This window comes from Stegodyphus dumicola, chromosome X2 (assembly GCF_044657685.1).
Source record: "Stegodyphus dumicola isolate Sdum_Otavi_A_Nest chromosome X2, ASM4465768v1".
Classification (NCBI taxonomy): Eukaryota; Metazoa; Arthropoda; class Arachnida; order Araneae; family Eresidae; genus Stegodyphus; species Stegodyphus dumicola.
Genome location: NC_140781.1, coordinates 56750908 through 56767447, shown reverse-complemented (window position 1 = coordinate 56767447; position 16540 = coordinate 56750908). Strand labels below are relative to the sequence as shown.

At 34.0% G+C, this 16540-nt stretch overlaps 1 protein-coding gene across 3 annotated transcripts in view; it reads left to right on the top strand.

Annotated features, from left to right (window-relative positions):
* Positions 1-2496: 2496 nt before the first annotated feature.
* The window catches only part of LOC118198631 (alanine aminotransferase 2-like), a 77824-nt gene continuing 63780 nt past the window's right edge, over positions 2497-16540 (top strand). For 2 of the 3 annotated variants that reach the window (XM_085808882.1, XM_085808881.1), the window contains exons 1-3: positions 2498-2591; positions 4609-4760; positions 9655-9744. In XM_085808882.1, coding sequence (XP_085665008.1) covers positions 4638-4760; positions 9655-9744 — 213 coding nt within the window. In that variant the 5' untranslated portion in view covers positions 2498-2591; positions 4609-4637. Of the gene's footprint in view, positions 2592-4608; positions 4761-9654; positions 9745-16540 lie in introns of all 3 variants that reach the window. The other variant, XM_085808883.1, reaches the window with a different exon arrangement.

Genomic DNA, 16540 nt, shown 5'->3' with positions numbered 1-16540 from the left:
TAGTGAGAAAATGATGTTGAGTTGAATTCTTCATTCTGTCTCTTTATGTTCGAAAATTTTGATTTGATACATAACATTTTGAGTACGCCCACAGTCAGGGGCGATAACTTAATATCATAGTAAAGGTGACGTCTGAGGTTGAGTGATTGGCAGAGGTACTTAATTAGCCAGAAAAAGCCTTAAGATCATTATAAGGTGTTTTATTCATGCCAAAAGTCTGCTGAGCCCTGCACGGCTATGTTATGTATTTGTGAGATTTTTATGCATTTTTTTTACATGTTTTAGGTTAATTGCTGAAGAACCCTTCACGGCGTATTTATTTATGACTTTTACTTCCTCCCCTCCAAATTATCCGCCCCTTATTATTGCTCAGTTTAATATAGTATTAAGCGTACAACTTTGCCATCTTCTAAAAGGCACCTTCATGTAATATTTCCTGACACTATGAAAGATTCAGACCTGTGTACTTTTAAGTTGTTGAAGAATCTTAAGAACTGGTAAGCGAATAATCGCTTGAGTTCGTAAGACAGAAAATAAAACTTGGGTTAAATACCTTTTATTATTCCAAATTAATTTCACAGAACTCCTTCTTGGAGATTTAAAATAAAGCCCCCACTCGGGCTTGAACTCAGGAACTAAGAAATTAACTAATCTTAACTAAAAAGATATAGCCGAAGCTATGAAGATTCTAACAGAGTTGGCCCATTAACGCTAATTAACGACGAAGCTATCAAGGGCCTAAAGTACGGTTGAGCGTAGTAATAGCTTAAGAGAGAGTTGCCTAAAAAGGCGAATGCGCGCTAGTCAGAATCACTGGTTTTCTCTAACGAAGTCAGTAGAACTTCAGAGTTAAATACTTCCCCTCATTTGCATTCAAATGCGATTCTGAAACTACGTTCTGGCCGGAAGTTTGAAATTCAGAAAAGATACGACAGTAACTTTAACTCAAAATTTAACTGTTAGATAAATTAACATAATCCTTACAACTAAACGAATTTATTTTATCTTACAATTTGAAAGCAATATGAGTTTTCTTATCATTAATGTCAGTTGCAGTATGAAGCGTATATGTAGAACATTTTTCTCTTTCTTTAATACTGCATCAAAAAACACCCGTCTCTTTATGTTCTAAAATTATGGTTTGATATAGTTGAATTGCAAGAATTTTTTATGGATATGAATATATTTCAAGAATTTTTAATTGATTATGAAATTCTGTCCTTTACTTCGTAATAGTTCCTACCAAACTTGTTATAGTTTATAGATGTTGAGCTAGATAAGTTGATGTGAAAAAGTTGTTAACAGCGATATTTATTCCATTCTTTACGAATGGCTCCTCAATCGTATAACAGTATGATTTGATAGTTCTCTGTTGCAGAAATCGTTTTTCCTATTTACTTTGTTATACCAATGAATGAGCGAGTGGTTAAGACCGCTGAATACTAAGAGTTCCACCTGAGCTCGATCCCAGACGAATGAAATAGCTGAATGGATTTCGGGGTTTTACACATGCGTAACGTAAATACGATCCAGTTTGCCTTAGAAATTTCTCCACGAATGATTGCCTGCCCTTGTGTTTTTTGCCATGTTAAGATAACCTACGTTTGTACTTAGCACTGAACAAGTACATCGTTTTCAGGTCTATACTAAGCCAAAACGTTCGGCCATAGTTATCCGGTCTTGAAGGTATAAATATGCGTAAAATTGTAGCATAGTGTACTTAGAAGTAACTACGTTTTTATCTGGTTTGAAACATGGAAAGCAATTTTTAAAGAGATTGTATAATTCAACGTGAAAACAAATATATCTGATGTCAAGAGAAATGAAAATGTTAATATCAGATCAAGCCACAAAAAACTCTTTTCAGAAAACCCATTGCCTCACTACAGAAAATTAGATTCTGGTAATTAGACTACAATGAAAAAGATAAGCTTAAGTCCTTTACCTTCAACAAAGCCTCGTACACATAATATTCTTTATAAATGTATAAAGTTCTTTCAAAAGGATGCACGATTGATTATTTTTTCAAGACCTGACTTAGTTGAGCATTTTCTGCACACTTTTATGTACCTAAAATTTTATTGTCTAGGCACAAAAGCCACTCAATGAATGCATTATTCTAAAATTAAATGGATTAAATACAACAAACGTTTCCAAGTGCCTTTTAATTTCAAGGGAATGATAAAGCTAATTATGTATTTAGTTGTAGTGTTAAATTGTACTATGTTGTAATAAATCTTAAGATTTATCGTCTGCTGAATTTTGATCATCTAAAATTCTTTCTTAAAGATTGAACTGATAAAGAATGTTTGGGCTATATTGTAAAATATTACAGTGAAGCTATCTTGGAATGTACTATAGGATAATTTTCTATTGCATATTAATTAGCTCAGTCTCGAATATCTTTTAATTCATAGCTCTGCATTGAAATAAGATTTAAAGTTTCTTTTCCTCTTTCACCCAGACAAACTACCGTCTGCCACTCTATTTATAACATGGAGAGGTGAGTCAGCAGCGCATAATAAAAATAGTTGTTTTCGAGTCCGATGACGGATTCTCCTTCTGTAATCGCTAGTAAGTTCATCATCAAGGTAAGTCTTTACATAACAACAATTAGAAAATGTAAAAACAAGCTTCTTTTTAAGCTAGTAATTAAACATTTAATGATATAAATTCAGTTTTTGCAACAAATTAGCAAATTTAAATAAATGCATGAAGAGGCATGTACAAGTAGGATCATGTAAGTTGAATAAACACAATTATTTTCCACATTACGTATATTGTTAGCATGCTATTACAAATAATTTCGACGAAAGAAAACAAGGTATATTAGGATACGAGTACTTAAACTATGCATAAAAAAGTAGATTTTTCACATTTCTTTTAAATCATGGTAAATTTTATATAACTGTCGTTTACCTTTAAAACTTCAGCCAGATTTCGATCTTTTGATATGAATTTTATCATGTAGATAATATCCACTATCTCCAATATAAAATATTAGTCAATTCATTGCAATTACAAGCATAGTTTTAAAACGGCTTCTGAGACTAAATTTTCTGAATTATAAATGTGCAAAAGTAAATGTTTATATCAAATTCCAGTAAGAGTGGCATCTTACTTTTCTATTCTCTACAAAATAAACTGGGTTTTATTAAATGCATTGCTTAAAATATTTCCAAGACATGTGATTTGGGCTAAATTATCCAGCAATACATATTTTTATCATTTCGAAATATGGAATATTCAAGTTATATTTGTGGGAGTTGGCAGAATATTGCATATCCATACAAAATAAGAGTTATGTGATATGATAAAATGCGTAAATCAGGAACCGGTATGAAAACGAAAGTTTTCGAGCATTCTTCTTATTTTGCGTGTTTATTGTGACTTTCTTTTTTCGACGTTCTCGTGTCCGATAATTCTTAACAACATAATTTATAATGATTTACTACCAAAGAGTTATTAGAAAGTTGGAAGTCGGCCAGACATAGAAATAGAAGCAGAAAGTGCTAGGAAGCGTCATATCATATTTATTAAATATCTTCCATGATAAATTTCCGGAATTCACAAGCCTACAGCGCCCGCGCGGTTAAGTCGCTAAACGTTGGTAGTTCTGTACGGGGTTCGAATGGCGGCGAAAGGGCTGGTTACATTGGCGTTTTCGTGGTTTTCTCCATGTATAATGCGTCTACGAGCCAGTTTCCCTTAGGGCGTCCTCCCGAAGTCATCCCTCCTCTTAGTCCTTTGCCATAATCAAGGTTAGGTTAGGTTAGGTTATTTAATTACGGCAAAGCCTCGAGGGCTATCTGCCTAAGGGGAGGGATGTGGAGGACTTTCCACGGGAAACTGACTCGTATACACGTTACACATGGGGAAAACCACGAAAACACCCATGCAGCCAGCCCATTAATGTGCAAGTCCTTACAGTACATCATATTGCTAAATATTTAACACTACATTATTTTCGAAATTATTGTACTTTCACATAAATTTAGCTGACGTGGTTATTCCTTTTAATTCTTTTCCCTCTAAATATGAGCATTCAGAACTAATTGAATCTGCTTCTTCTATCTGAGTTCTATACATAATACACCCATTGCCTCACTACAGATTTTCACTACAGATACTATAATTTTCAGAAAACCCATTGCCTCACTACAGAAAATTAGATTCTGGTAATTAGACTACAATGAAAAAGATAAGCTTAAGTCCTTTACCTTCAACAAAGCCTCGTACACATAATATTCTTTATAAATGTATAAAGTTCTTTCAAAAGGATGCACGATTGATTATTTTTTCAAGACCTGACTTAGTTGAGCATTTTCTGCACACTTTTATGTACCTAAAATTTTATTGTCTAGGCACAAAAGCCACTCAATGAATGCATTATTCTAAAATTAAATGGATTAAATACAACAAACGTTTCCAAGTGCCTTTTAATTTCAAGGGAATGATAAAGCTAATTATGTATTTAGTTGTAGTGTTAAATTGTACTGTGTTGTAATAAATCTTAAGTAAATCTTAAGTAAAGTAAGAAAAGGTATCATTATGTTAATGTACATGAATCGGAACTTCTTAATTTTGAATTATATCTTTTCATTTCAGAACCTTTTTTCATCAATAGCAAGTATCTGATGGATTTCGCAGGAGGGTATCTGACGGCAGATACCATTAATCAAAATCTGAGACACATGGAATTTCCTTGGCCAAGTCCTGTCGTATCTCGGGGAAATGAAATCGAAAGGGAAATTAAGAAGGTATGATATATGAAAGCGACACACGTCAACATTATTTATAAAATCATCATGAAAATAACGTTGGATTGACGTGATTAAAATTTATTGCTGTAAAATGTCATCAATAAAATCTAGGCCAATGTTAAGTTTTTTCCTCGGCTTGATTTTAAAGTAACATGAATATGTATTTACATGGTCTTTCAATCACAGATATAAATTTCGAAATGCTCTAAATAGAATGCATTCAAACAGTCAAACAGAGTATGATGCAGAGATGTTCCAAAACTGTATATCCTTTAAATAGCATTGTTGCATTTCTCTAAGTCGATTCCCGATACTTTTGAAACAAAACTGAAGTGTCTAAACTCTGGCAGATAAAACTGAAACAAAAGCAAAATTTACGCAAAATAGATGCCATAAAACTTTCAACGACATTGCCTATGCCAACAGCAAATTAAAAGCATAAAAATTCATTTGGTTTTAAAAAACCATTTATTAACCACTGAAGATTTTTATTGTTTTAAAGTTTTGTTGGAAAATGCTATTTCAATGCTGTTCGTTGCTCTTTTAAAAAGCCAGTGTATTTTTGCTTTGCCTACTGCATTAGGTTATTTAGATTACGGCAAAGCATGTGAGGGTTGTCTGTCTACAGAGAAAGATGCGTTCAATATTCGTTCAAAGAAAATTCATTCATACTCACGTTTACCCAGAGATAACAACTAAGCTTCCCAACAACCAACCCGTCTGCTTGAATTTGAACCTGGATCGAATTACCAGTGTTCAGCAATTTTACTGCTCGGCTCTTTATACCTCCGTTTGCTAGTGTGCTCTTCACTTACAGAATAAAAAGTCCGTAATAATTAATAAATCAACCACTGCTTGCAAATTAATCAGTTGTTGGATATTTTTTATGTTGACTCAGTTGTTGTTACTATTTTCTGAAGAAATTTTATGGAAAAAATGTTAATTTCACATTTTTGAAACGAGGTTGACTACAGAGTCATAGCTAGGGTTTTCAGCGCCCAGGGACAACCGAAGATTTCGTGCCCCTTACTGCTTGTCAAGGATGGTAAACATTTAATTCTAAAATGTCATAACATCAGTTTGGCGCCCCTTGGATTCCGCGCCCGGGGACAGATGCCCCCCTCTAGCTACGCCCCTGGTTGAGTAAGTTTCAGCAGTCAAGGTTGAAGTATCACTATTGAAGGAAAAAAAACTGTAATGTTGCGTATTGTCACATTATAAAAGCAATTTTTTCTTCTTTAAAGTAAAATTGACAGAAATAGCAGTTAATTAACTAATAAAAAAGTACATTATCTCTTAGTTTTTTCTAACGTTTATTCCTACAACATAATAATAATTTTCTGATAAAGAGATTTTAACTCGCACCTAATTTTGCTCTTTATTTTATTTTAAATCTGAGGAATCAGTTTATATTAGCAGATAACAAACTGAGTGGGGAAACAAAAATATGATATTAAGGATCCTGTGTGGTTTGTTCAGCTACATGGAAATGGACCAAAATGTCGTCAAATTTGACGACGAGCTGTCAAACATCGTCCAAACTCTATGTATTGGAATCGATAATATCTCAAGTTATTTCGAACTATGAACAAAACACTAGAAGTTGTCTACACCGAAATTAGCGCGCGTACAAATTAACTAAATATGTAAACATAAAATAAGTAAATAAATTTTAAAGAATGAAATTTGGTTTCAGAACTGGGCAGATTAAAGTTTGATTTTTTTATGTTTTAATCATTATCTGCATTTATTTCTTTATAAAGAAAAATAACTTATTACTTTTTAGTTTAGAGACACTGCTAAAGAAAATATATCTTTCTATTCGAATACCTCAAGAGGTAGTAATGCTGGTCAGTCAAAAGCCTATTTTATGCAATTACCTTATAAAAGGCATTAATTTACAATCGGCGATCAATGGAAAAACTGATTATTTCAACCTGCGTTGTTTTTTACTTTCGCCGCTTCCAAACGCTGTACATGGCTTTATAGTGATTAATATTTTTAGCCATGCATACGTGCACACTGCTTTTAACTAATCGTTTTATTTATGAAATTAGGAATAAAGGAATGTTTATTCTAGGCCGATCTACATCGTAATGAACGTTAATAATACGTATATGACGTTAATAATATATGACGTTAAAATTGTAAGAAACGTCTTTTAAAATTACAGTAGTGGTTCACATATTCGCAAAAATTATAATACATTATGTATCAAGTTATATCATACGTTAATCAATAAATGCATTGTAAATTTCATCAATTAGGAATATAAAATAGAAAATAAAAATATAAATTATCAAGAAGTGTATTTAATGCTTTAAGTCTCTCGGTTTGCAATCATAATGGTATAATAATAACCCAATAATAGTAATAGAATGTATATAGAACGATTTTTAAATAACAATTAAATATTTATAAATATGAATTTATATAATAATTTGCATAAAAATTAAACTTTTCAAATACAAAATTTAATTTTATATAATTCCTTTGGAGCAAAATTTCAAATAGTAAACTGCTGGATTTGCTAATCTTGCTTTAACAAGTTAAGTGTAAAATGTTCCATAGATTTGGGTGCGAAATAATCGGCGATTTTTGTAATCGATATAGTCATAGGGCCAGCTGCAAAGTTCATACTGTGCGTTGTTTTGGCCATCAAAGGATCATTAATTGCCAAAATGTTTAAGTTCTGTAGTTTCTTCCTAAACCTGATTAGATAGATTTGTTGCGAAATATGTATGGAAAAGTTACATAAATTAGAATATGTTTTCTCTTATACGTATGGATTTTCCATCCGTAACGTTGTCAAAATTTGCAAGTAAAGATATCAAAATTTTTGTATTTAGGTTATAAAAGTATACTGGACATTTTACTCAATGGACTGTTTTTTTCTACAGGGGAGCATGAAGTAAATAAATTTCATATTTACAGCACTGTAATTATTTATATTCAGCACTCTAAAGTAGAAACTCGCTAACTTATTTCGAGATACCTTGTGACTAGAAGTGCACATCTACAATTCTTATTTAAAAAAATAAAATCTATACTCACATTTTTCAAAGACTTCCATATAAGAGTGAGAAGATATGTCATAGAACTTGATAATCCCATGTTTACAGTCTTTGCTGCAAACAAGGAAGATCAAAGCAAACTTCGGGATCGAAGTATTTGCTTTGAATTTTGAAAGGTTTTTGTGATTGTCTGGAAAGCATTCGCATGCAATGTTGTAAGTTCAGTTGTTTTGGAAGAAACAGTACATGTTGCTTGCTAGTTTTCTAGTCTTAAAGAAAATTTTATAATAAAGAAATTTTTCATAAAAAAATTTGATACGCTTTTTTTTAGCAACCAACCATGTTTCAACACACTCATCAAACGAATATTACTGATTACCCAGTGATTTGTGGAATAACGCATTATGGCTACATATCTCATCTATATAGCTGTCCTAATCTTTAAGGTAGATTTTCAAGCAGGCTTTCAAGCACCATTTCCCACTTTCAAAGAGTGGAAGCAGTCAAACTGATGCAGTTTCTTATAATGAATTTAGTGCAAAATTCTCCCTCCTCTTGAATTTTTAGTACTGGTAGACTCTGTTCCAAGTAAAATATACAAACGCAAAATACGCTTGGTGCTAAGTACATAAGACAGATATCTATTTATTTACTCACTACCTATCTGTATATTGTGATTAAATAAAATTGTCAAATAAGGCTAATTTTCCCTTTATGGTATTTAATTAGTTCTATTTAATAGAATCTAATTCAATTTCGTAATATTTTTTATATTTATGAAGTTTGCATTATATTGAACCAGAGCTAAGAATCTTTGCAATAGCACAAGATAATATCACATGCAACTATATTGCGGCCTGAGTTAGATGAAGAAGGCAGCGAGCTAAAATGTACAGTGTTAATGTGTGTGGTATTAGGTCCTATGGATAGTTAAAACAAAATACAGGATCCAGAAGATTTAGACCATGTCGATTCAGAAACAGTTTTAAATAATTGAAATGAATTTAATTTAATTGATAATTTTTGCTCTATAAAAATATACAAATAAAAATTCAGAGCTTCTTCCATTAATCTTTCCGGTAATCAACGACTTTAAGGCTACTGAGTTTACAGTAATTCTATAAAAGGCCACCCTCTGACCATCTGAATATGTTGAAAGAAGGGAAACTATGCAATTTCCAAATCAATCAGAATTTTAAGCAGGTTTGCAAACGAAATAAATTACAGGCCGGATAAATATTTACACAGACATAACTATCCAACTGAGATAATGTATGCAGATTTATTGGTTTCGTATCCTAGAAGTTATATTAATAAACACAAAATTGCACTGCTAATAATCAACCACTTTTCTAAAATGGGTAGAAATAATTCCCTCCTGCCACGTTGCTTCCAAATTTGTACCACTGTGTGTTTTTAAATAGACACATCTTAAAATCTGAAGTCACAACTAAAATTAATTTTAGTTATGCGACTTAATTTATAAGCAATGATACATGGAGCTGGTGGTTTTTAAAACAATATAAAGAAAATCATTTAATAAGATGTGAAACCATTTAGCATATACTTCAACATCAGAGCGACATGACACAACAGGAGAAGCACTCGCGAGCTTCATTTTAGGCCTGAACTATATCATACTGTTTGTTAAATCATTCTTTGTTCAGCAATGTGAAAAGAAGTTTAAATAGAAAAATGTGCAGAATCTAATAGAAGAAAGAAGGTATAGATCAGTAAACGCAAAGCAAATGCAAAAGTTGGTTGCATAAATTAACTTAAGAATGTGCTCGAATGATAACCAAGCAATGCATTCGATTTTATAGTTTATTATGTTTTAAGATCTAAGAATCTAAAAACTTAATTTTCTTGTGTTTTAGGGAAAAAAATTTACTTTTGAAGAAGTCATCCATGCTCACGCTGGGGATCCTCAAGGAATGGGACAGAAACCTGTGACTTTTTTTCAGCAGGTAAATTTTTCGTTATTACGGAAATTTTTAAACCAATGTGAGCGTATTTATGTAAAGTACGCACATCAATTTTTAACTGTTATCAAAAGGAATGAAGGAATTAGTTTTGATTTATACATTTTATACAGTGTAAATATTTAGCTTTTAACAGTTTTTTCAGAAAGCACGATTTGGAAAATTTTAAGTAATAACAGTAGAATCCGTTTTAACCGGCAGCAACGGGATTGCGCATATCTCGGATAAGAGGTTTACTTAGATAACATGATTTTATATTTCAGAAAAAAAAAAAAAAACATTTTAAAGTTATCATATTTATTCTCAGATGAAAATTATGTGCTTCTTAGTATGATGGCATTCAACTTGTCGTCTGCTTCCTTTTAAATTTGTCGCTACAGTTTTAAAATTTCGCTGTGCTTGCAATGAAGTTTCTTCATAACATCATGTACAGACATAGATGGACATTTCTCAGGAAATCTCATGAAAGTTTGCAATCCTTTGTCAGCTTCCTTCGTCGTAATATTCTTGCTCTGAGTAGCGTTTTTATCTTAATCCCCATCCTTCTCCTCATCTTTCTGCTTTTTCAGTACATGTCTGACTATTTCGTCGTCACCTTAGTAGAGGGCTAGAGAGAATTGTCTATATCCATCTAAGTCTGAACCTCTTCACTAACACGAATTTTATCCAAATATGTAAGTATATCCAACATGTCTGATACGAGCGGATTTTAAAACCAAGAGAATCTGTCACTCGATTTATCATCTACGAACATGATTATGAGGCCACAATTTACACCAACAGTTGCACAAAGTAGTGGTCTTTATATATTTACAAGAAAGTGACAAAATACACATGGCGTCGTACACTGTGAATTGTTTCTAAAAATCGAAGACACTACTTTCAAATTTCACACATGGACGCACGATCGGTAGTTCATCTTTATATTCTGGATAATTCCTTTATTAACTAGCCGGATAAATCTGATACCTTGAACGACAGAAATGTAACTCCAATGTTTACAACAGTCAAGTAAAAAAATTGTTAGCTCATTACATATTTTTTTTTTATCTCATAGGCCTAAATCTCTGATTTAAATCTAGACTTTAAAAGTACCATTATTTTTATATTGTCGGTTAATTGGGTTCCGGTTAAGAGGGATTTTAATGTACTTTATTCCTGTTGTTTTATTAAAATCTGAAATGTTATTTTGTTAAATACGTAACTTATTATAGTTTTTATTTGTATAATACATTTTTATTTGATGTACAAATGAGGAATTAAGAAACAAAAGATTCATGTTAAAATGTACACTTGTGTTCGGAAATTAAAGGATATATATAAAAGCAATATTAGCTGTATAATAATTAATAAAATTTTCACTGAGCGAAATTGTTTGTTATAATTACATGCTATTGAAGGCAACACCTATTGCTGGAGAATATGCATAGAAGTCGAACCCAAGATATAGTCTCCTTGTTCTTTTTGGTAGCATACAACTTGGATTCTACGTAAAAGACGAAGTAGCGTATACTCTTTATGGCTTTTGAGAATAAATACCGCAGAGTAAGGTTTAAAATAACCTTTTCATTTAAAACTAAATTAAAACAGATGCACGAACTTGGTGCTCACAAATCACTACCACTTGTGGCTACCGTAAATTTAACAGAAAATAAGAATGTAACAAATCACTTATACATTAAGATATCTAACGATTGGCTCCTTAGTTTAACTAAACGCTAAATCGGCTGCACACATCAAAGCCGAGTCGAGAAATATCAGTATAAACTGAGGTGTCCAACACCGACTATAGAGCTAAGTTCAAACACGCAGCATAAACTTGGAAATAAGTCCGCTACTACGCTTTTCGAACTTTTGAAACGCAGCTTAAATACTGCTTCTGAAACAAGTTTAGATTAACATCTACGTCATTACAAATTTATATTCCGGCAGGAAACTGAAATCAGGAGGGAAAGAAAAGTCAAACTAAAAATAATTGGTTAGAATAACATAAGTCCTTACAATATTTCTCGCCAGAATTTAAATATTTGAAAATTAGGTCTTTGAACGACCTGTTCGAAAAATTTAAATTCTAACTTAAACTTGAGCCAGCATTACAATATAATGCTATTTAAATACTTTACATTTGAACTTTAACACTACAACTTAAAGGAACACAATTTTCATCTTGACTAACAACTTCTGTTGGGTCTCATGTCTTTCCAGTGGATCTGGAAGGAAACTAATATTAGTTGAAGTTCTAGATAATATATGCATTTCACTAGACAAATCGTGAATTTTATTTTGATTTTCACAAGTTTATATTTCCACCCCTAGCTCTCCAGCGTATGTACTCAGATCTTCAAACGCAAGTAAAAAGTGGTATGTTTAAATCACAACTTCTGCGTTTGACTGACAGCCTGCATGTTAGTAGTCTCAGACACACTAGGAACACCATCTCTCGTCAGATATTATTTGATGTCTTTCAGACATATTTAATATGATCTGACTTGGGTCCCCTAGTTCCCAGTCGCCCATTAAAAGGGGGGGTATATAATGTATTTCCTTCCTCCTTTGCATGCCTTCGTGGTGCAACGGTAGCACACTCAGCGCATATTCGAGAGGTCCAGGTTCGAGTCCCTGCGAGAGCATTACTCATTTTTCACGTCTCCCGCATAAAAAGTAACCTAATAACTCTACAGTGCTTTGTGTTCATAAGCTTATAGTTATTATACAAAAATTACACTTTGGGTAATTTTAATCAGTCTTTTTACAATTAGCACCAACTTTACAATTATCATTTAATTTTGAAAAACCAGTTAATTTTATGGAAAATATCCTATGTGATGCAATGTAAGACTTCTTGTCGGAAATAATAAAGCATTTTAATAAATTCCATAGTATTATAGGAAATCTGTTACAAAATTGTTTTCATCATGAGTTTGCAAAATCAGAGACTTTATTACTGTCCTCAGGAAAAATGGACTTTTTTTAAACATTTAATATTCCGCAACATCTTTAAGTCGAACAAACTCAGCACCGTGATTTTTGAATAAACTCAATTTTCGCGGAGAAAATAGTGAATGCTTAACTATACGCGCCAAATGTCATCGCTCTAAGTAGGATAAATCAGAAGTCGGAATTGTTTTTTTACAGAGTATAGACGGAAATAAAGATACGTAAAGTTAAGACAGACTCAGAGATTGCGTACAGTAGACAAACGACTGTAATTTATTCATTGATTAGTTTTAATTGTAAGCATGAATCTAAGCTAAAATAAAAATGTAACAAAATGCAATGTACAGCAAACATAATTTTTCTAGTTTGGTCCTCATATTCTGAGCAATACCTACATTTACCTCAAGAGGACTTATTGTTTTTATAATTAGGCTAATTTAATTTTAATAATGTTGATTATATTAAAACCTTTGCATTTTATTTTTATATAACTAGGAATCGTTAACAAGTGTCACCGCTCATCGCCTGTCTTATATACACTGGTGTGCAAAAATTAAGGACGAGACGGTTTTTTCAATGTAACTTTGTACAAAAGCTTTCCAAATCAACACATTTAATACCGTAAAATCCCCAATACGTAAGGACATGAGTAATGTAAGCAACACTTACTAAAAGAGAAATCGGAGGGATAATAAGAAGCTTTATTGAAAAAGTAGCATGGAGCGCAATGCGACTGAAGGCAGAAACATCCCTGTGATGGGTGGCCAGCAAGAAACATCCGGTCTTTAATAGGGGATATGATCTCCCCTGACTGCTAGGCAGGTTTCACAGCGTCTGCCCATGCTGAGAATGAAGGTGTCAATGAGTTGTTGAGGCATTGCTGCCCATTCGTCTTGCAGCGCCAATCGAAGCTCCGGAATCGTTACTGGTGGTAAGGTACGAGCTGCCAAGCGTCTGCCTAGAAAATCCCATACATGCTCGATGGGATTGAGATCCGGAGATCGTGCCGGCCAATCCATACGTTAAAAATCCTCACTCTCTAAGAGCTGTTCGGCAGCTACTGTACGATGAAAAGGAACTGCGGACCCATAGCGCCTCTAAAAAGACGCACGTATGGAAGAAGAATCTCGTTACAATAACGGGTCCCGTTGACTGAACCTGCGTCGAAGATGTGAAGGTCTGTACGACTACCAAGCATGATGCCTCCCCAAACGAGAACACCGCCACATCCATACCTGTCCCTTTCAATGATGTTCGAGGGATGATTGCGGCTTTCCCGCTCTCTCCAGATGAGTATGCGATGAGAATCGCTACTCAGACTGAATTTGCTCTCATCTGTAAAGAGTACTCGTCCCCATTCATTGTCTCTCCAATTCCGGTGTTCCCGGCACCACAGAGAACGCCTTCTCCGATGGGCAGGCGTTACAGGTACACACCGTAAAGGGCGTCGTGCAAACAGACCACCACCGTGCAGTCTTCTGGCCACGGTAAAACGCGATATCGGTCGTCCAGTCGCCTGTGTCGTGTGTCTAGCGATTTCTCCCGCTGTCTGCCGCCTGATTCTTCTGGCCTGTAAGGCAATATACCGGTCATCTGCGGGTGTGGTTCCTCATGGACGACCACTACTAAACCCCCGGATAGCTGTTCCTGTAGTTTGAAATTGTCTCCAAAGTCGTGAAACGATGCTGTGAGCAATTCCGAACTCTGAAGCCACACTTGTCACACTGCGGCCTTCCTCCAACTTCCCAATGATTCGACCTCGGGTAAAAGCATCCAGATGTCGTCTAACAGATTGATTATTCGCCATTTCTCGCTGAGGCAGCAACTCGGTGTATTTTTAACTGCTATATGGCGTGCAATCTCTTTGCCAGAAATACTGATCTTACACCGGCAACATGCTTTATACTACTCAGACACTCCCCCATTACGTCTACCTGCATATCTGCGCATGTGCTACCGTACATCACCTTACTTAATCTCCTGATTGGTCTTTCTGTCCGCTCTGCCTCTTCGTTCAGCTGATATGCTAATTTTTGAACTTCGTCCTTAATTTTTGCACACCAGTGTAAATTGGTATTTCGGTTAATCTAATTAAACATGATGAGACTAGCTTTGTCTTTGGAATGCAGAGAAGTATAACTCTAAATGAAAAATAAATTTATGCATTTTGAAAACTCAAAACTGATAATTTGAATATAGATATTCTTAGTCCAAAGGGGCTTTGTCCCTGAAGGACTATTGTTTTCGTTTTGCGATTTTGCATTGAATCACTATAAATGTCCGTTTCACTTTTTAAACTGTTGCCACCAAATGTTAGAGTCCACCAAATGTTGAAGAAATTAAATAATGATAAATCTGCATAAATGTACGTATATTTCTCGCATTGTAATAAAACAATGGTACATTGAGCCATCGAATTTTGAATAACGTAATCCTCCTATGAATATGGGCATGTGGAAGACCAAATTTGTTTTATTATCGATTTCATATTTTGTAAAACTTTAACGAATTTTTTATTAACAAACTCAAGGATTTCAAAGCGAGCAATGGGGCAAGACTCTACGGAGGAAAAAAATCTTTTAATCTCTAGCGCGCTGAACTGTGTATCGGAAATTCTAAAGATATGCTCATTTTAAAATTATTTTGCGACATTGCTATTGAACTGAATTTTATGGTTTAAGTGCAAAGAACATGATATTTAATAAATAAAGGTAACACACAAAACGTTAAAAAAAACGCCCCCTTGGACGTAATTTAAAATCTCAAATCTTTCAGATTTTTTTTTTTTTTTTTTTTTTTTTGTTTGTTTTGTTTTTTGGAGAATTAACATGAAAACATGGGAAATTAAGTAAGAAAGAATCTCGTATTACCTGTTTGCCTCTCTGTTTATGCATGACATATTCAACGATATTCATTTCTTTGTATAATTAAACTTTTTGGAAGATATTCTTCATAATCGAAGCAAATTTCTATTTAAGCAACTTCAACTTTGCAGTCAGTTCTGTCATTTCAGTTTACGTTTCTTCCTCGTTTCGCTTAAATAATACTTACCTTATTTGAAGTCACTTAGATTGGTTATTTACATATGAATGCAGTATTTGACAGTTTGGTCTTTATCATTTTAATATTTCGGAACGTTTTTGTTATATTTTTGAATGTTTAAAACACTTTCTTAAATTTAATATTCAAAACCGTACCAGTTCACGCCAAACTTGAACAATCCTTAGTATAAAACACTTTTAAAATCTTAGTCATGTATCCTGTTAGATATAAAAGCTATTCGAAAGTGTATAAGTGTTGTTGTTGTTGTGACTAATCTAGCTTGTCTGATATCAGAGCAAGCCCACGAAATTCATCGTGGCAAAAAGAGGGAATACTGCGCCTATCGCTCGCAAAAGAGTTGGGCACCATACAGGTGACAGAACTACTTTGCTTAGTTCAGCCCCCAGTGTTGAAAGAGAGCACCCCGGGGTGATGGGTCCGTGAGTTTCTCTTTTCTCTCACCTACCAACAATCTTTCGGCAGGAGTAAGAATTCTATTACCCGGAGAGACCCAAGACCCATCACCCGGCACTCAAAATACGGTGATGAGTTTCGGATCACCGTATTTTGAGTGCCTTCATTCCTTAGGTCCCAATCACATTATGTATCGGCTACGCGGGACTTGACGTCGAAAGGGACAATTCTCAGAACCCGCACGATTCCAGGAAACACACGTAGCTAGATTACCATTCTCACTTACTACAAAGACTTGAACGCCAAACAGTAATCGATTATCGCTCAAATCGGGATCACGTGATCCTTCAGAAGCAGAACTTTCGTCTGATTGGTTGTGTCTACCCGG